Source organism: Triturus cristatus, chromosome 1_2 (genome assembly GCF_964204655.1).
Source record: "Triturus cristatus chromosome 1_2, aTriCri1.1, whole genome shotgun sequence".
In the NCBI taxonomy this organism is placed as follows: domain Eukaryota; kingdom Metazoa; phylum Chordata; class Amphibia; order Caudata; family Salamandridae; genus Triturus; species Triturus cristatus.
Genome location: NC_140580.1, coordinates 1188392479 through 1188413323, shown reverse-complemented (window position 1 = coordinate 1188413323; position 20845 = coordinate 1188392479). Strand labels below are relative to the sequence as shown.

The 20845-nt window shown below is 52.5% G+C and overlaps 1 protein-coding gene across 2 annotated transcripts in view; it reads right to left on the bottom strand.

The window, feature by feature from the left end:
• The window catches only part of TTC16 (tetratricopeptide repeat domain 16), a 535487-nt gene that overhangs the window by 189732 nt on the left and 324910 nt on the right, over nt 1-20845 (bottom strand). For both annotated transcript variants that reach the window (XM_085614130.1, XM_085614131.1), the window contains 2 exons: nt 7893-8034; nt 7649-7814 (listed from right to left, as the gene is read on the bottom strand). In XM_085614130.1, coding sequence (XP_085470256.1) covers nt 7649-7814; nt 7893-8034 — 308 coding nt within the window. The remainder of the gene's footprint in view (nt 1-7648; nt 7815-7892; nt 8035-20845) is intronic.

The window sequence follows — 20845 nt, the reverse complement described above, 5'->3', positions numbered from 1 at the left end:
TGGGGCACCTGTGCATGGAAGAGCTGTGAGCAACGACGGGATCCCTGTGCAGAGGTGTAAGCACGGGGCACCTGTGCATGGAAGAGATGTAAGCACTGAAGGGCATCCCTGTGCAGAGGTGTAAGCACGGGGCACCTGTCCATGGAAGAGCTGTAATCACCGAAGGGATCCCTGTGCAGAGGTGTAAGCACTGGCAATTGTGCATGGAAGAGCTGTGAGCACTGAAGCGATCCCTGTGCAGAGGTGTAACCACGGGGCACCTATGCATGGAAGAGATGTAAGCACTGAAGGGCATCCCTGCGCAGAGGTGTAAGCACGGGGCACCTGTCCATGGAAGAGCTGTAATCACCGAAGGGATCCCTGTGCAGAGGTGTAAGCCCGGGGCACCTGTCCATGGAAGAGCTGTAATCACCGAAGGGATCCCTGTGCAGAGGTGTAAGCACTGGCAATTGTGCATGGAAGAGCTGTGAGCACTGAAGCGATCCCTGTGCAGAGGTGTAACCACGGGGCACCTATGCATGGAAGAGATGTAAGCACTGAAGGGCATCCCTGCGCAGAGGTGTAAGCACGGGGCACCTGTCCATGGAAGAGCTGTAATCACCGAAGGGATCCCTGTGCAGAGGTGTAAGCACGGGGCACCTGTGCATGGATGATCTGTAAGCACTGAAGGGATCCCTGTGCAGCGGTGTAAGCATGGGGCACCTGTGCATGAAAGAGCTGTGAGCACTGAAAGGGATCCCTGTGCAGAGGTGTAAGCACTGGGGATCCTTGTGCAGAACTGTGAACACGGGGCACCTGTGCATGGAAGAGCTGTGAGCACTGGGGATCCTTGTGCAGAACTGTAAGCACAGAGCATCTGTGCATGGAAGATCTGTAAGCACTGAATGGATCCCTGTGCAGAGGTGTAAGCATGGGGCACCTGTGCATAGAAGAGCTGTGAGCACTGAAGGGATCCCTGTGCAGAGGTGTAAGCACTGGGGATCCTTGTGCAGAACTGTGAACACGGGGCACCTGTGCATGGAAGAGCTGTGAGCACTGGGGATCCTTGTGCAGAACTGTAAGCACAGAGCATCTGTGCATGGAAGATCTGTAAGCACTGAATGGATCCCTGTGCAGAGGTGTAAGCATGGGGCACCTGTGCATAGAAGAGCTGTGAGCACTGAAGGGATCCCTGTGCAGAGGTGTAAGCATGGGGCACCTGTGCAAGGAAGAGCTGTGAGCACTGAAGGGATCCCTGTGGAGGGGTGTAAGCATGGAGCATATGTGCATGGAAGAGCCGTAAGCACTGAAGGTATCCCTGTGCAGAGGTGTAAGCACGTGCACCTGTGCATGGAAGAGCTGTGACCACTGAAGGGATCCTTGTGCAGAACTGTAAGCATGGGGCACCTATGCATGGAAGAGCTGTGAACACCGAAGGGATCCCTGTGCAGAGGTGTAAGCACGGGGCACCTGTGCATGGAAGAGCTGTAAGCACCGAAGGGATCCCTGCGCAGAGGTGTAAGCACGGGGCACCTGTGCATGGAAGAGCTGTAAGCAATGAAGTGATCCTTGTGCAGAACTGTAAGCACGGGGCATCTGTGCATGGAAGAGCTGTAAGCACTGAAGGGATCCCTGTGCAGAGGTGTAAGCACGGGGCACCTGTCCATGGAAGAGCTGTAAGCACTGAAGGGATCCTTGTGCAGAACTGTAAGCACGGGCACCTGTGCATGGAAGAGCTGTGAGCACTGAAGGGATCCCTGTGCAGAGGTGTAAGCACGGGGCACCTGTGCATGGAAGTGAATATGCTACTTACCAGTATGCATCTGTTCTTGGCATGTAGGGCTGCTGACATTCATATCTGTGAAGAGGTAACAGATTATGTTTTGAATGGATGCGTCTAGCGGGTTAATGTCATTGTTATTGCAATAAATGACAAACCTCTTCCATTTGGCTGCATAGCAAGCTCTGGTAGTGGGTCTCCTAGCTTCCTTAATGATCTCCATACAGTCAGGTGGCAGGTTTAGGTAGCCAAACTCTAGGACTTCAGGAGCCAGATCGCCAGGTTCAGCTGTTGCGGATCTGGGTGCTGAATTTCTCCATGGTTCTGCGTCAAATGCGCGGGTTTGATCCGTAGCCTTTGATGCGGCACCACGGAAAGTTCCAGAAAGGTGGTGTACCATGGCTGGCGTGCCCATGTTGGAGCAACCAGGATGAGTGTTAGTGAGTGTTGTCGCAGTTTGCGTGCCACCAGCGGTATCAACGGCGCTGGGGGAAAAGCGTACGCAAATCTGCCGGACCAGTTCATCCATATCGCATTGCCCTGCGACTGTGGATGTGGGAACCTGGCGGCAAAGCTTTGGCATTTTGCGTTTTCGCTTGTGGCGAATAGGTCTATCTCTGGATGACCCCACTGTTGGAAGTACGGTTGGAGTACTGACGGGTGTAGCTCCCACTCGTGCATCTGGTGGCTGTGTCTGCTGAGCAGATCCGCCATCTGGTTGTCCTTGCCGGGGAGGTGTTCCGCCATGAGGAATATGTTCCTCTGAATGGCCCACTTCCACAGGCTCTGAGCCAGATGAGACAACTGTGGCGAGTGTGTTCCTCCCTGCTTCGGTATGTAGTACATGGCAGTCATGTTGTCTGTCCGGATCAACACGACTTTGTTGCACAAGTGTACCTTGAAGGCTTTCATTGCCAGGAAGATTGCCATCAGTTCTAGAAGGTTGATGTGCATCTTCTTTTGTTGTATTGTCCATAGTCCCTGCACTGTGTAATGGAGTACATGAGCTCCCCATCCCTGGAGAGACGCGTCCGCTGTTAGTATGATTTGTGGAACAGGCTCTTGGAACGGTCGGCCTTTGCAAAGGTTTTGTGGATTCCACCAATGCAGAGAATTGTATGCCCGACCGCTCACCAACACTAGGTCTTTTAGTTGCCCGTGAGCCTGATTCCATTGACGTGCTAAGCACTCCTGAAGCGGGCGCATATGTAGTCTCGTGTGCGGGACTATGAAAATGCAGGAGGCCATCATGCCTATCAACTGCATGAACACTCGCGCAGGAAGGGAGTGTTGGGGTTTGAACTTTGAGATCAGCATTTGCATGCCATTGATCCTCACTAAATTTGGCTGAGCTGTGGCTGCCAGAGTGTCTATGGTCGCACCTAGGTACTGTTGTACGTGTGCAGGTTGGAGATGTGATTTTGGGTAATTTAGTGAGAATCCCAGACTGTGAAGAAGGTGAATGGTGCGGGACATGTGGCTGGCACATTGCTGGGCTGACTTTGCCTGAACAAGCCAGTCGTCCAGGTAAGGGTAGACGTGAATGTGTTGCCTCCGTAGATGTGCAGCCACAGTAGCTAGGCACTTTGTGAAAACTCTGGGTGCTGTTGTCATGCCGAAGGGAAGGACTTTGAATTGGTAGTGCTGCCCCTGAATAGTGAACCTGAGATATTTCCTGTGTGACGGGTGTATGGGTATGTGGAAATACGCATCTTTGAGGTCTAGCGTGGCTAGGAAGTCTCCCTGTCTGAGCAGCGGGAGAACCTGCTGTAGGGTGAGCATGTGGAAATGCTCTGAGAGAATGTAGTGGTTGAGGGGTCTCAGGTCTAGTATAGGTCTGAGTGACCCGTCCTTTTTTGGTATTAAGAAGTACAGAGAGTACACCCCTGTCCCCTGCTGGTGGACGGGCACGACCTCTATTGCGCCTTTTTGCAGCATACTTAGCACCTCCTGCTGTAATAATGCTAAGTGCTCTGAGGACATAGGACGGTGCTTTGGCGGTATTGTGGGTGGAGTGGAGGTTAATTCGAGGCAGTAACCGTGTTGGATAACATCTTTGACCCACCTGTCCGTGGTGATGGTATTCCACGTGGACAGGAACCGCTGGAGTCTTCCCCCGACAGGTGTTATGTGGTCGGGGGGAAGGTAGAGGGCGTCACTGTTTGTTTTTGGGGGAGGACCTGGTATTGCCGTAACCGCGGCCTCTGCCCTTTGTGCTGGAGCCACGAAATCCACCTCGGGTGTTTTTATCGTAGGTACTTTGTGTGCCCCCTTTATTGTAGGTTTGCTGTGACCCCTGTCCTCTACCCGCTCCTCTATTTCCGGGGCGACGAAAGGAGCCACTACGAAATGTCTGCGTTTGCAGAGCCCCCATTGACTTTGCAGTGTCTGTGTCTTATTTTATCTTTTCTAGGGTGGTGTCAACCTCTGGTCCGAATAAGTAGTCGGGGTTGACCGGCTGATTGAGGATGTTATTTTGAACCTCAGGTTTGAATCCGGAGATTCGTAACCAGGCGTGTCGTCGTAGCATGACGCTGGTGTTTATTGCTCTCGCAGCTGTGTCGGCGGCATCCAGTGCACACTTAATGGATGCGTTTGTGAGAAGTTGTCCTTCCCTGATGAGGAGCTCCGCTGCCTCTTTGTACTCGTCAGGTAGATGTTGGAGTAGGGTCTCTAACGTGTCATAGTGTGAGCGATCGTAGCGAGCTAGGAGCGCCTGTGTATTGGCAATGCGCCATATGTTTGCCGCCTGGGCTGCAATCCTTTTGCCGGAGGTCTCTAGCACCTTGGACTCTTTGTCCGGGGGAGGAGCATCACCAGTTGTCTGCGAGTGTGCCCGTTTGCGAGCATTAGCAACTACGATGGAGTCCAGAGGCAACTGGCCTCTAATGTACGTAGGGTCCCCAGGTGCTGGCTTGTATTTTTTCTCGATCCTGGGGTTTATTACCCGTGCCCTGGTGGTTTCTTTGAAAATGTCCTTTGCTGGCTTGAGGACGCCTTTCAACATGGGCAGAGTCTTTACAGTCCTCTCTGAGGATGCGAAAGTGTCCACCAAGAAATCGTCCTCGATTGTGTCTGAGTGGAGTTGCACTCCATGATTGGCTGCGGCACGTTCAATGAGGGCGTTGAATGCAGCAGTGTCCTCTGTGGGAGACGTTTTTGCGCCATAAAGCTGCGTGTCCTGTGTATCCATAGCGGCACCTGGGTCTACAGGGTCATCCCAAGCTTGATCAGGGTCCTGCTGGCCTTCAGGGTCCATATCCCTGGGGTAGGTGGTGTCGTCACCCATGTAGTCCTCTATTGCGTCCGTGTCGGAGTGCGTCGGAGAGAAGGACTGTGGATCTGGGTAAGAGGTGTGGAGGCGTTCATAAAGAACTGGTTCCGATTCCGCCGGCAGTTTTTGCTTTAGCGGGATCCTGTAAGAGTCCAAAGCCTGCTCGGAAGTGATCTTCCGCTTTCGGAGCATGAGCCTGCCGGTGTCGGCGTCGATGAAGTGGAACGGTGATGTCCCAGTAGGAGAGTGTTCAGTAGATGGGGACCTTGTCTGGGTGACACGTGTTCTGATCTCGAATAGTTTCGGGGCCGTGGATGGCGGCAAACCAAAGGTGATGTTGGTTGGTGCCGAAGGTGCCTTTTGAGCCTTTTTCGGCTCGGAGCCCGACGTGGCCTGGAGGGCTGCCTTTTCTCTGATGCGTTGCAAGGACGCTGCAACTTGTCGCACCTGGAACGCCGACGGTTCTTTGGCGCCGAGTGGTTCTGTAGAGGTAGGTGTGGACTTCTTTGGAGCCACAGGGTCATCGAGTCGAGGAGAGGTAGTAGCTGTCGACGGCGTCGATGATTGGACCGTAGTCGCTGCTTTCGAGGTGGATTGCGATGCAGCGGCCATTTTAACCTTGGTGGTCGGTGCCGATTGTTTCGGTGCCGGGGGCCGAGGCGCTTTGGCGGTACCGATGGCCTTTCTCTTTGGGTCGGCGCCGACATCGGCTGCAGCGAGTTCGGCACCGAAGTCCCTTTTGGTGCGGTCGGAGCCGACGGTTTTGGCTGGCGTCGAAGGTGTGGTGGTCCTCGAGCCGACCAGTGTTAGTTTTACTTTCGGTTTCTGTTGAACCGGTGCGACGATTGGTTTCGGTTTCGTGGAAGGGAAACCAGTCTTTTTGGGTAATAATGGCTCTCGATGGATGTCCGAGGCCGGGCCAGAGGGCGGGGCCGAAGAACTGCGGGATTGATCTTGGGTAAGGCCCGAAGGCGATCCCTCGACCGGAGCCGTAGACTGACGCACTGTGATATCCTCCGTTTGGACGGGTAGGCCCTGCTCGTCACCAGAGCTACCTTCTTCGGCCTCTAAGGCCTCATCGTAGTCTCCTACCTCATCGTCGGCTTCTTCCCTGTGAAAAAGCTCTTCATCTACGTCTTCCGATCTGGAACCGTGTTCGGAAGCGGGGCTGGAGGGTATGTTTTCCACGCTTTCAACATCTTCGTCCTCGGTGCTGAAGATGTTGGTCGGGGCCGGTGCCGCTTGCTGCGCTTCAAGTCTCGCGGCTCGTCGATTCCGGAGAGTCTTCTTGGATCTGAATCGGGCACAGGCCATACATTTCGCTTCGTCGTGATCCGGTGAGAGGCATTTGTTGCACACCGGGTGGACGTCGATATGTGGATATTTCGCGTGGCAAACAGGACACCGCTTGAATGGGGTCCTCGATTCCATCGTCGATGTAGGGTCGATGGTCGGATATAATGGATCCGAAAAAGTTGTTAAGGTCGCTAAACTAGCAAGTAAACTGTCGATACTGATCAGGAACAGTACCGACGAAAACTAAAGGCCTTTTGGCCTGAAAACTAAATTTTCCTAACTTGAGTCAAGATAAGCACATCCGAACCCAATGGCGGAAAAAAACAATCTGAGGATGGAGAGGATGCCCATGCGCACTGTGGTCCAGGGGAGGAGTCACCTATCTCAGGATACTTCGAAGACTCTTCCAGGACAACAACGTGCAAACATCCGGACCCAACACTAGGCGGCGATCTATGCACAGATATGAATTCAGCAGCCCACATGCCTCGAACATATATAAGCTCCAAAGGGCATCCCTGTGCGGAGGTATAAGGACGGGGCACCTATGCATGGAACAGCTGTAAGCACTGAAGGGCATCCCTGTGCAGAGTAACTATAAGCAGGAGTGCAGCCATGGTTAGATTGAAGATAAGCAAGGAAGCATCCACGTGTAGGTGTGAAGTAAGCACAGGGATCTCACATGTATAATCCATCTTAGCCTGGGACCAGCTATGTCTGGGGAGGTAACTCCCTGTTTGCAGCATGAGACCAGGAAAGTATAGGGCTGCTCGGAGCATGAGAGCCTCCCCCATACTTTAGGAGTACTCTGAGGGACCAGGGTAGGAGAGTAGTATTAATCGTGCATGGTAGTATCTGACCACAAGTTTACTATCACAGATGGAAGCACTACTCCAGGACAGATTTACCCAGATGCATCCCTCCCCCAGTACCTTACTTCTAGTGGGGTCCAGGAGGAGGGTTACTCATGCATGGGGGTATCTGCCCACAAGATTACTCTCACGGATGGAAGGACTACTCCAGGAAAGAGTTACCCAGAGACATCCCCCCAGTACCAGTACCTCACTGCTAGCGGTGTGCAGGATTAGGGTTACTCGTGCATGGGGGTATCTGACCACTAGATTACTCTCACGGGTGGAAGGGCTACTCCAGGAAAGAGTTACCCAGAGACATCCCACCACCCCACTACTTACTGCAAGCCGGGCCCAGGAGTAGGGTTACTCGTGCATGGGAGTATCTGACCACAAGTTTACTCTGACAGACGAAAGCTCTACTCCAGGACAGATTTACCCAGAGGCATCCCCTCTCAATGACGTTACCTCGCTGCTAGAGGAGTCCAGGAGAAGAGCAGTTAGGGCATCCTCCTGGGCACCTGCGGGCTCCTGTAGACACAGCCGGACCCGTGCCCGGTGCAGGTAATAGGCCGCCAGACGTGGCTGGTTCTCAATGGCTCTGGAGAAATGTACTTCTGCCTCGTGATATCGCCTGAAACAGAGAAAGGAACCATGAGCCCCCGTGGGGAGAGAGAGTTGGGAAAACCTTCCACCCTCTGTGCCCCTTTACCTCTGCTGCTGCTCCTGCAGCCCCAGCTCATTCTGCAGCATTGCGATGCGGTGCCGCACAACACTGTCCAGGGGGCTCAGGTCCAGGGCCTGCTGGTAATCTGCCAGGGCGAGGCTCAACTCTCCAAGCTGGAAGAGACAATCTGCAGGGAGACAGATGAGCTGTAGGTTAGGGCTCTGCAGTCAGAATCTGTTGAATCATGGTGCTGAGGAGAAGAAGCTGAGAGTTAGAGCCAAATTCATCAAAGAGTTGCGTCGCCCTTCCTCCACACAAGGGGGCGCAAGAGCGACGCAACTCTGAAGTTAGATTGATCAGGCCACGCGAGGCCACCTTGCATGGCCCTTAGTGGCTTGATTGATACATTCTAAAGCAAAGCAACGCTGTGCAAATCGCAGGCATTCCATGGGGGAGCGTGGGTGTTCCCACACATCCACTGAATGATTTTGGCACATTCCCAGATTCACCATCACTTGTCGACAGGAATGAGTCAAAATGCTGCGCACCCCAGGGGAGGTGAAACAAAGAGACATCTCTTTATTTCCCCTTGTTGTTTCCTCATGCAGCACCAGCCTTAAGAGGAAAATGCCTTAGGGGATTGTTTTTGTGCAGGAAGGTGCCCCTTCTTGCAAAAAACAATCCTACTTAAAATGCAAGCACCCTGGCACAATAGTGCAAGGGTTTCGGCGTTGGCGCACGGCAGCACATTGTGTGCCAGCAAAGGGAAAGGACAGGAATGTGCCGTATAATGTTAAATATGGCGCATTCATGCCCTTTCCCTATCCTGCAGGGCAGCAAGATGGCTTGGAGCCGCTGGGTGATTAGTTTTTTATAAATATGTCCCTCGTGTGTACTGGAGGGAGGAGGCTGAGGCTTAGTGTGCACTGGAGAGAACAGGCTGAGGCTTAATGTCCATGAGAGGGACAAGGCTGAGGCTTAATGTCCACGAGAGGGACGAGGCTGGGGTTTAATGTCCACGAGAGGGACGAGGCTGGGGTTTAATGTCCACGAGAGGGACGAGGCTGAGGCTTAATGTCCACGAGAGGGACGAGGCTGAGGTTTAATGTCCACGAGAGGGACGAGGCTGAGGCTTAATGTCCACAAGAGGGACGAGGCTGAGGTTTAATGTCCACGAGAGGGAGGAGGCTGAGGTTTAATGTCCACGAGAGGGACGAGGCTGAGGTTTAATGTCCACAAGAGGGACGAGGCTGAGGCTTAATGTGCACAAGAGGGACGAGACTGAGATTTAATGTCCACGAGAGGGACGAGGCTGAGGCTTAATGTCCACGAGAGGGACGAGGCTGAGGTTTAATGTCCACAAGAGGGACGAGGCTGAGATTTAATGTCCACGAGAGGGACGAGGTTGAGGCTTAATGTCCACGAGAGGGACGAGGCTGAGGTTTAATGTCCACAAGAGGGACGAGGCTGGGGTTTAATGTCCACGAGAGGGACGAGGCTGAGGCTTAATGTCCATGAGAGGGACGAGGCTGAGGTTTAATGTCCACAAGAGGGACGAGGCTGAGGTTTAATGTCCACGAGAGGGACGAGGCTGAGGTTTAATGTCCATGAGAGGGACGAGGCTGAGGTTTAATGTCCACGAGAGGGACGAGGCTGAGGTTTAATGTCCATGAGAAAGACGAGGCTGAGGTTTAATGTCCACGAGAGGGACGAGGCTGAGGTTTAATGTCCACGAGAGGGACGAGGCTGAGGTTTAATGTCCACGAGAGGGACGAGGCTGAGGCTTAATGTCCACGAGAGGGACGAGGCTGAGGCTTAATGTCCACGGGAGGGAGGAGGCTGGGGTTTAATGTCCACGAGAGGGAGGAGGCTGGGGTTTAATGTCCACGAGAGGGACGAGGCTGAGGTTTAATGTCCACGAGAGGGACGAGGCTGAGGTTTAATGTCCACGAGAGGGACGAGGCTGAGGTTTAATGTCCACGAGAGGGACGAGGCTGAGGCTTAATGTGCACTGGAGAGAACAGGCTGAGGATTAATGTCCACGAGAGGGACGAGGCTGAGGTTTAATGTCCACGAGAGGGACGAGGCTGAGGTTTAATGTCCACGAGAGGGACGAGGCTGAGGTTTAATGTGTTAATATTGGAGAATTTGATATCAATGTACATCATGAAGTCAGTGTTTTCAATTCCATAAAGAAACTGTGGTTACACATTTTCGCGCCATTAAAAACAACAGAAACAGTGTTTTTCAGGTGTTGATGGAACATTTTGCTGTTATTATTGCTTGCTTTCTGCACTGATAATGCATGGTATATAAACACTGTAGGTACAGTGTATATGAGGTCCAAATACATTTCTGCAAATCACACTTATTGTAGTACATCTTACAATACTTCTTCTGTGAGTCTTTGGTCATGCGCGCTCACTCTTGCCTTCCCATGTAAACTTTAATCTGTGAAAAGGCCCTCTCAGCATTGGCACGTGAGACGGGCAACACCAAAACAGCCAGTACACAATTTGCTAACTCTGGCTACTGACATAGCTTTCCATGCCAATACTGATGCACCTGAAGATTGCGATTCATTGGGACAGGTTCAGCAACATATGCGTTGAACTAGGCGCATATTCTCTCAGAGTTATTAAAGTGGTCAAAAATGAAACTGCACCTTTCAAAGTCCTGAGAAAATTCCCCTTTACGAAAGGGATCTGGAACTTGTAAGAGTACCACAGTGAGACTTCATTTACTTCAAATGCCATGGTTGGTTCTGTCCATCAATTGTTGTTTTTGCAGACGGGTATGCTCAGACGTGAGTCCCGTGCTCTCCATGCCACTGGAATCAAGCTTTCCTGGCTGACGAGGGCTGAAAGCCCGAAACCGGTCCTAGGATACTTGTTTCCAGTCCAGGGAGGACCTGGCTTGGCAGTTCGGGCTGGACTGTTCCCATGGGGCACAGGGTCAAGACTGATTTGCATATGGCTGGGTTCAAACTGGAATGGCATGGTGAGCAAAAAAACGATGGATTTAGGCCCAGATCTCGGTACTGGGGTGAATGTATGACATTGTTCTGCATTCTGTCCATCACCTGTTTTGTTTGCATTTGTCACCCCGAGTGGGACGGGTATGCTCAGACGTGAGTCCCGTGCTCTCCATGCCACTGGAATCAAGCTATCCTGGCTGAAGAGAGGTGAAACCCCGAAACCGGTCCTAGGATGCTTGTTTCCAGTCCAGGGAGGACCTGGCTTGGCAGTTCGGGCTGGACTGTTCCCATGGGGCACAGGGTCAAGACTGTATTGCATATGGCTGGGTTCAAACTGGAATGGCACGGTGAGCAAAAAAATGATGGATTTAGGCCCAGATCTCGGTACTGGGGTGAATGTATGACATTGTTCTGCATTCTGTCCATCAACTGTTGTTTTTGCAATGGTTGGTGAAGTGACATCATTGCGGGCCATTTCCCACAGACTGTAACATAACATTTCCTGCATTGCTCCTCATCATTTCTTTGCTTACCAAGTGGCAAGAATTCTAGCCTGGAGCATGTTGCCGTGCCAAAGTCACTAAAAGTGTCGGCCAGCCCACTCTCAAGCAGAAGTTTCACATCTACACCAACTATGCTGAACACTTGGTAGACAAGGGTATTTTTAGACTCTAGTTTTTTGATTATGTGATTGTGTCTACAGCAGCAGTCATGTTTTCACGTACAAATCTAAGAAAGCATCACTATCACTATGCAACTGAAGATCCTCACATTTCTTGCCTTTGGCATCATCACTCAGCACAAATTCTGTAAACGGTCGCCACATGGATAATATGGCATTCATGGTCCCTAGGACTGCGAACCACCGGCTACATTACACCGTTGGGATGACCAGAATAAACGACAAAGTTAATAGCATTCTTCATTGTAAAGATGCGTCAACCATACCACCTAGCAAGTGGCAAGGATCTCTTACAGGGAAGCACTTCAGCAGAGGTACTGATTTTTGGCAGGTCACCACACAACATTTTCATATATGTAGCTGAATCACTGCAAATACAAACGTTATCACTTCAATATTTTTTGAACTTGGTATGAAGTTTTAGCAGAAGCATTCCAAGTGATACTGCCTTTCATGTTTTCAAAATGTCTGGTGTCATGTTTTCACCACTTTCCCAGATGCTTGTTGACAGCGCTCTTTCACATACACCTGTTACTAATACTTCTATTAAATGTTTAAAGCCTGGGGTGTTTGGCAATTCACCTATCAATACTGACTCGCTAGAAAAGGGGGCTGCTGTATCAAAGGGTTTCACCCATTCTCTGTGGGTTAATGAGAAGATACATATTAGGAAAGATTCTTATGAAACCAGCCATTTTACCTATCAGTAAAATAATCAAACATAGCCAAAACATCAAATATGATTTTGATATTTAATGATTCTCTACAGTTTATAAAATAATTAAGTAAGATCTAAAACATGCTTCTAAACCCTGCATCTTTAGACCAACGACCACAAAACTGAAAAAAAGAAGGAGAAACAATATTTGAGTGACATCCCTAAACTTCAAAACTAAAGCAGAATAATGTTAGCCCAGTCTTATTTACTGCTACCTTGTATATCAAAGTTTCATAGTATTGGCCCCTTCATGAAGAAATAAAAATTACTTTCACTCTCATTTTCCTTTCTTTGAATGGCATTCAGTTTGTGGTTTTGCAGGTGTTTTTTCAGTGTTAATGTGTTTACACTGGTGAGGGCTATTTCGCTTTTGGTGGGATTTTTATCAGTTATTATAGGGTTAAACCTAAAACAGGATAGCTTAATCATGATATATGTACGTATAATAAAGAACTTGCATCATCGTTGTTGAATTCACCCAACATTACCTCCCCCTAAACTCCGGGTAAGAAGTACGTGGTCAGGCAGGCCCTGCGACCTAGGAATAAACAACTGATGGACAGATCACAGGTGCGGTGACACGTAACCCTTAGACAAACTTGCGAACAGGAAAACCATAATTGATCCCACAGAGAGGCAGCGACACCATATGGTTTTAGGAGATTGGCCCCAATAAAACACGTTTGGCCAGTGGGTCTCGCGTTTCCAAAACATCATTAAGTCAGATACCACACTAAGCTAGGAACACTCAGCCAATCAGAACACAGCATGCACACTACACGCAGTGATCAAACGCTCCCCAACCCGGACATCTGGACAGGTACCCACTGGCCCCGCATCGTGTCAATGCAAGATCGAGACCCACCTGCGCTTCTTATCAAGTGACCAGATTTATGGCCCCGTGACTAGGCCAAGGTTTCTGTCTCCAAAGGAATGTACAAATTACATTATGACGCTTCATGTAGTATATAAAATAACGGCCGAAATCAATCTGCTTCGAGAGAGTCTTCAGCCCCCAGCTCTCTCTCTCCTCTGTCTGGTTGTCAGCAGCACGCTGATTGTGCCCCCCTTAGCATTCTGCTCCCACTTTACTGTACCACCGTTCATTGTATAATTGTAATTGTACTGTAGTCATTTTGTGTTTTTTTCCGTATTTCCCATCTCTTTTTTCCTGCCGCAACGCGCCCCCACTCCCGCCTCCCAGCTGCACGTCTCTCCCCCCTCCCCACATAATGGCGACCGCGCGCAGCGGGCGCACCGCTGGCGCGCCTAAGGCAAGCCCATCTGCACCTGTCCACGACCTGACCACGGCCAGCGCCAGGAACCCTGGATCTCCGGGACCCTGCCGATACAACTCCGCCGCACTCCACTCGCTCAACCCCGGACGACACAGCGACTGCGAAAGATCCTCGCCTAACACCACCCACGGACCGTTCTCATGCAGACTCTGCCACAGATCCTTCACCATCGACACAACCACCACTACCACCGAAGGCCCGCCTGATGCACGCACCACCGAAACCCTAACCTGCGTTCTCCTCAACGTACGCTCCCTCCACCGACACGCCGTAGAGATCTGGGACCTGATCGACACCTTCTCGCCCGACGTCGCCTTCTTCACGGAAACCTGGACCAACGCCACTTCCAGCCCCGACATTGCCACTGCCATCCCCGACGGCTACAAGATCCACAGAAAGGACTGCCCCCACCGCCCTGGAGGAGGACCATCGCACTCAAGACCCACTCCGACTCTCCACATCCAGCACGTGCGACCCCCACTCCAACACAGAACACCTCCACTTCCAGATCCAGACCTGCCCCAGGACGACGCTATGCAGCACCCTCATCTACAGACCGTCGGGACCTCGCACCCAGTCAGCAACCGCCATCGCCGAGCTCGCCACACACCACGCCATCACCTCCATGGACTACATCCTACTCGGGGACCTGAACTTCCACCTCAACAACGGCGACGACCCCGACTCCACACCCTCCTCGACAACCTCGCCAACCTCGGAGTAAAGCAGCTGGTCAACACGCCCACTCACAGAGCTGGACACACCCTCGACCCCATCTTCATGGGAGGGACAAACATCTGCTTCAGCCGCACCACCCAGCCCCTCTGGACAGACCACCACTGCGTCCACTTCACCTTCAACACCACCACCGCACCCAAGCCCCCCCCCCACGCCCACCACGAAGGAACTGGAGCAAGGACACGGAAGAACACCTCAACACCACCTTCCTCCAAGACCCCCCAGCGCCGCGACCGACACCAATGCCACAGCCGTTGAACTGCACCACTGGATCTCCTGCTGCGCCGACAAGCACGCACCCCTCCGCCGCCCGGCCAAACAACATCCTCTGAAGGCTGCCTGGTTCACCACAGAACTACAAGAAGCCAGACGCTCCTGCAGATGCCTAGAGAAAACCTGGCGAAACCAAAACAAAACAAAAGCACGGAACAACCACAGGGACGCCCTGAAGGAATACCACCAGCGCATAAAAGACACCAAACGGACCTTCTTAAGAGATAAAGTCCTGACCAACGCTCCAACGCCAAGGAACTGTTCAATGTCAAACAGCAGTTCACAAAACCCCCCTGCGAAGCCATAGACGTCACACCTTCCCAGGAACTCTGCGAAAAGCTCAGCTCCTACTTCCATCTGAAGATCAAGGCCCTCTACGAAAACTTCAGCGAACAGACGACAGACACCTCCCCCCCTCCACGCCAACGATAAGCCTACCATCATGATCTGGGACCCCGCCACCGCAGAACACATCCACACTACCATGAAGAAAACCCACTCAGGAGCACCAACGGACCCTTGTCCACTGCACATATTCCACAGGGCAGCCGCCGCCATCGCACCCGAACTACCACGAATCATCAATGCCTCCTTCAGGTCCGGCATCTTCCCTGACATCTGGAAGCGGGCGGAGGTTAAACTCCTCAAAAAGCCCACGGCCGACCCTACAGACCTGAGAAACTACCGGCCCATCTCTCTCCTCCCCTTTGCAGCCAAGGTCACAGAGAGACTCGCTAACGCCCAACTGACAGCCTTCATAGAAGAGAACGCCATACTGGACGCATCCCAGTCTGGATTCCGCAGCAACCACAGCACCGAGACCACCCTCCTCGCCGCCACCGACGACATCCGCATGCTACTCGACCTGGGACACACCGCGGCCCTCATCCTTCTTGACCACTCCGCAGCCTTCGACACAGTTTCACATCACACGCTCGCAGCCAGACTCCACGACGCGGGAATACAAGGAACCGCCCGGGACTGGATCCAATCCTTGCTCCCCGGCCGAAACCAGAGGATCAGACTCCATCCCTTCCTCTCTGATCCCACCAATATCAACTGTGGAGTACCCCAAGGATCATCGCTCAGCCCCACGCTTTTCAACATCTACATGGCCCCCCTCGACGCCATCATCAGACAGCATGGGCTCAGCATCATATCCTACACCAACGACACCCAGCTCATCCTCTCCCTCACAAAGGACCCCAAAGACACCAGACTCAGTTTCCAGGAAGGAATGAAGAAAGTGGCAGCCTGGATGAAAGACAGCTGCTTGAAGCTCAACTCAGAGAAGACCGAGGTCCTCATCCTCGGACCCTGCACCTCCACCTGGGACAATACTTGGTGGCCCACCGCCCTCGGAAATCCACCCACACCTACAGACCATGCACGAAACCTCGGTATCATCCTTGACTCCTCCCACTCCATGAACCGCCAGATCAACGCCGTCACCTCCACCAGTTTTAACTGCCTGCGCATCCTCCGTAAGACCTTCAAATGGATCCCACTTGATTGCAGAAAGACCGTCACTCACGCACTCATAACAAGCAGACTGGATTACGGCAATGCCCTATATGCCGGAATCAACAGAACCCTTCTACACAAATTCCAAACTATCCAGAATGACGCAGCCAGACTCGTCCTCGGGACACCGCGCCACAAACACATGCCCCAACACCTACGAGAACTCCACTGGCTCCCCGTCGAGAAGAGGATCACCTTCAAACTCCTCACCCACGCCTACAAATCCCTCAACAACTCTGGACCCGAATACCTCAATGAGAGATTATCCTTCCATGTACCCAAGAGGAACCTCTGCTCCGCTGACCTCGCCCTGGCAGAGACCTCCACATCCGCAGAAACAGAGCAAGCGGGAGAGCCTTCTCCTACATTGCTGCCAAGACCTGGAACGAGCTCCCTGTGAACATCAGATGCTCCCCGACCCTGCACACGTTCAGGAAGAACCTCAAGACCTGGTTCTTCGACTGATCCGGAGCTGCTCCCCCCTCTTGCGCCTTGAGCCCCTCATGTGTGAGTAGCGCGCTCTATAAACCCCTGATTGATTGATTGATTGAACTCTGTTGCCTGCTCTCCCGGTCGCTGCGTTTAATTAAACCAACTGTTCCTGTTTTGCCAAACACCTCTAGTATTTTAGTTTTTAAGGTAAATTTGCATTTGAGCAACATCTTGGCGAGCCAGGCAGGAGAGATTGGTTCGTTGAACCCAAAAGCAGCTGAAGGAATGGGACCCCACCTATACAGAGTCACATCTGGACAGCAAGAATGGTTCTGCTGAATCCACGGAGCGGAGGTCCTTCCTGGAGCCGCCGTCGATGGCTAAGAGACCACACCTGATCCTTAGTCCCAGCATTTGGCATATCGCAAGCTAGGAAAAAGCGAACAAACCTAACCTGAGCACCCTGCCACCAAAAGATTAGTGCTATTGGTTTCTTAACACTGATAGTATCTGAAAGAAATGAGTGGTGTTAGTCGCTTGGACTGCTGAACATTACACATATGATACACAAGGCCCCTGTGTGTGACATAGGGTGCAATTCGGACGATAGGGAAAACTTTGGACCTTGGAGATTAAGGTGTGGCTTCTGCTTGGCAAAGGAGGGCCTGTCGTTGTCGAGCTTTTCCTTCTTATCTGCGTAAATTGTTGCTATCTTTGTCCCAGAGCTGATATTGACAGACTGTCAGGCTCACTTAGTCCCGTGTACCGCGCAGAGCCTTCCCTCATCATCTGCAGCATGCGCTCAGAGCAGGCCAAGATTTTTTTGATAAAGTCATCATTTTTTCTTCTGTTGTTTTTTTTCTCTTTTACTTCTATTGTGGTTTCTCAATTGATGCATTTTTCTTGATGTTGCGGTGCTCATAAATTATTGCAACTGTGTTCTATGTTGAATGTTATGTCCAGTTAACGATTCTATGCGCGATATGAAAAAGTCATCATTTGTTCACATTTTCCCGTTCCATTGCTAAAAACACAATTCATAATGTTTGGAAATACCCATTGCACTTTCTTACACATTATTATTTTTAATGTGTTGTTTTATGTACTAACTTTGTTTGATGCATCTTTGTCCTAAGCTGAGCTCATAGTACAAGTAATTATTGCCAGCATAACCCCATGTACATAGTCTTGCCCCATAAACTTAGTAAGGTTTGAGTTTATTTAAAGAACTTGAGAAGTCTAGAGGTCCACTAAAACCCTCAAAAAGTTTCCAACCCAACATGGAGCTTAAAAAACCGCCAATACCACACATCCATGTCATACATACTCCAGAAAACTCACCCCAACAATAAGACTAGTGACACCACTGGAAGAAAAACTCAAGCCTTGACTTGCACTCAGGAAATACTTTGGGCTGCCATATGATATGTCGACCGGAATCCACACTAGAGTTCACCATTCGGGTGCCTACAGAGGCCTAGGCCCCACTCTGCTAATGGTCCCCCAGGGCGGGTGTGGCTGGCCATGCCCCGGGGGAAGGAGAGTCTGATAATGGGTGGCATCGCCCCCGACCAGTGCATAACAACAGGCAACTAGGTCCCCTCAACCAAGTCACTAGGACAAGCCCCATATTGAAAGGACTATTCTTCAACATTTTAGGCTTCCAGTTAATGGAGGCAGCCTTTTTGAGCTAAAACAAGGCAGCGTTGCAGGTGTCAGAAACCAGATTTTCTACGCAGGCAGGATGCCAAGATGACCCATAGAACTCTGTAGTCCACGCATGAAAAGCAACAATTTGGCACGAAGGCGCCAGGGCAATACACCAGGGCAATCAGCCATCCCAGTTTGCTACCCACAGCACGACAAGTCCAAGCTGCGCACCTGATTCCCATCGTAAGCAAGATCTCTTGCCTCCTCCTCTCCCTTTATGCTTCCTGTTGGACCCGGCCTCGTGGCGTGGTCCTGACTTCCCTGGGGTTGGGCCCATTCCCCGCCCTGGCCTCCACGGGCCACCCGTTCGAGCCGCACGAGGTCGCATACACCTCGGGGCTCCACCATTTTGTTGCCTGCCACGTGACCCTGCACACCAGTCCACCTGACTCCGCTCAACCCGGCCTCGGCCCCAGCGAGGCCCAGACATTGAGGCACCAAGAACTGACCAGGGGTTGTCACGTGAACACCTCATCGCCCTGGCGGAGGGCGGTATCGATGGGACCCCCCAACCGTCCCCACACACCGAGGTGCGATCGGCCTCCATCTCTCCTGGGCCCGGCGCCTCTCCTGCTGGGCGTCTGGCCGCTCCCACCCCGGCCTCTCCGCCCCTCCGGGCGCAAGGGTCCGGACTTCAAAGGGCTCCAGGCCTATATCTGGGGCGACCCCGCAACAGACCGGCAGTTGTATCCCGGAGTCGAGAGCCCTGCTGATTGAATCGCGGCCGACCCTACGGAGAAGAACTCTTGCTTGAAACCACCACGAGCCCTGCAGACTGCGTCGCGGCTCCTTCTTGCTGAAACCTTGAAGCCCCCCCGGAACATTGGGGTCCTGCTGACGCTGTCGCGGCCCAACTTCGCTGAAACCTCCCTCGGAGCCCTGCTGACGACGTCGCGGCTCGAGCTGAGCAGAAACCATCTTGAGAGCCCCGCTGACCTGGTCGCGGCTCTCCACGAACTGAACGCCAGAGCCCTGCTGACGCCGTCGCGGCTCGACCCCTCCGAGTTCCGGAGGCCCTCCAGCTTGAGGATAAGAACTGGGCCCCAGGTACCCTCGTACCAAGCTCCTGCCAAAGACTGTCCCGCTACCCCTTCCCTTCTAAAGAGACACTGAGACTTTTTGTGGATCCCTTGATCCCTTTTCGTGTAAATATTGATCCCGTAACCTTTAAGTGCTGATAAAGAATTGCTCGTCTTGAGACAATCTCCTTGCGTCCTGTGTGGTGGTGTTACTGTGCTAGTACATAATCAGAGAAGGATCTCCCAGGAGGCTTCTCTGCAGCGCTCGGCTACTTCGTACAGTGTGGGGGCCCCCCCTGAGTGGTCTCGCCGACTTCTCGGGGTCCGCCTTCCAACATTTGGTGGCCAGCGACGGGATCCGAGCCGAACGCAGTACGTACAAGCCAGTAACCCACTAGCTACCCATCCAAACAACCGGAAGTCATGAGCAACCAAGAGAACAACACGACCACGGAGTTCCAGCCCGAACGGTTGGAGGAATACACGCACAAAGAGTTGAAACAGTTCTGCAAAGACAAGGGCATTGCAACCACCGGCCTAGGTACCAAAGAAGAAATGCAGAAAGCCCTGAGGACCTGGCTAGAGGCCGGAGCAGGCCCCTCCCAGGACGAAGGTCCACTGCCCCTGACTGTGGCCACATCAACCGCACCGACTCCGGCAACCGGAGGAAGAAACAGCCTAGAAATCGGCCTCTCCGAAGAGGAGATACGAGAGCGGGAGAAGGTCCGGAACCACGAACTAGAGCTCGCACGACTACGGCTGGACGGCGAACTCCAGCTAGCAGAAAAGAAACTGGCCCTAGAGCAGCTACGGCTACAAGAGGAGATAGAAGAGAAGAGACGGCACCGAGAGTTGGAGGAAAAAAGACTGACCCTTGAGCACGAGCGAAGTCTCAAAGAGCTCGAAATCAAGGCAAAGAACGGGGGGACCGACACCCCCAGTAATAGAGACACCCTACCGCCTGCCGAAAACAAGGTACATATCCCTAAAGATGTCGTCAAGGAGTACTACAAAAATGACGACATCCAACAATGGTTCAAAGCATACGAGGTGGCCATGACCTCCCATCGGGTGCCCCGAAAGGACTGGGGCGCCGGCCTGTGGGGTCGGTTCCTTAGTGAAGGTCGAGACACACTGCTCCAGCTGCCAGAGGAGGTGATGACCTCCTACGACCACATGAAGGAGGCCCTGCTCACCCGCTACGGGCTAACCGCGGAAATGTACCGCCAGCGGTTCAGAGACTGTAAGAAGATCCCGGGCACTACCTGGGTGGAATATGTGGACTTTTTCAGCCGGGCCCTAGAAGGATGGATCAAGGGTAGCAAGGTCACCACCTACGGGCAGCTGGTCGACCTCATTGTTTGGGAACATCTCTCCAACAATTGCTTCGTGGAGCTAAGGCAACACCTCCTCGACAGCAAGATGACCGACCCCCGTAAACTCGCCGTCGAGGCCGATCGATGGGTCAACACCCGCGTCCCCCGGAACTCGATGGGGGAGTACCAGAGGAACCCCACCGGACCTCCACGCCAACGCGGTGGAGGGGGAGGGCCGAACCGGAATCGGGACCCCCCCGCCGGGGCCCCCAGGAGCCCGCCTCGAGGGCCGCCGCCGCAACACCTCTCCC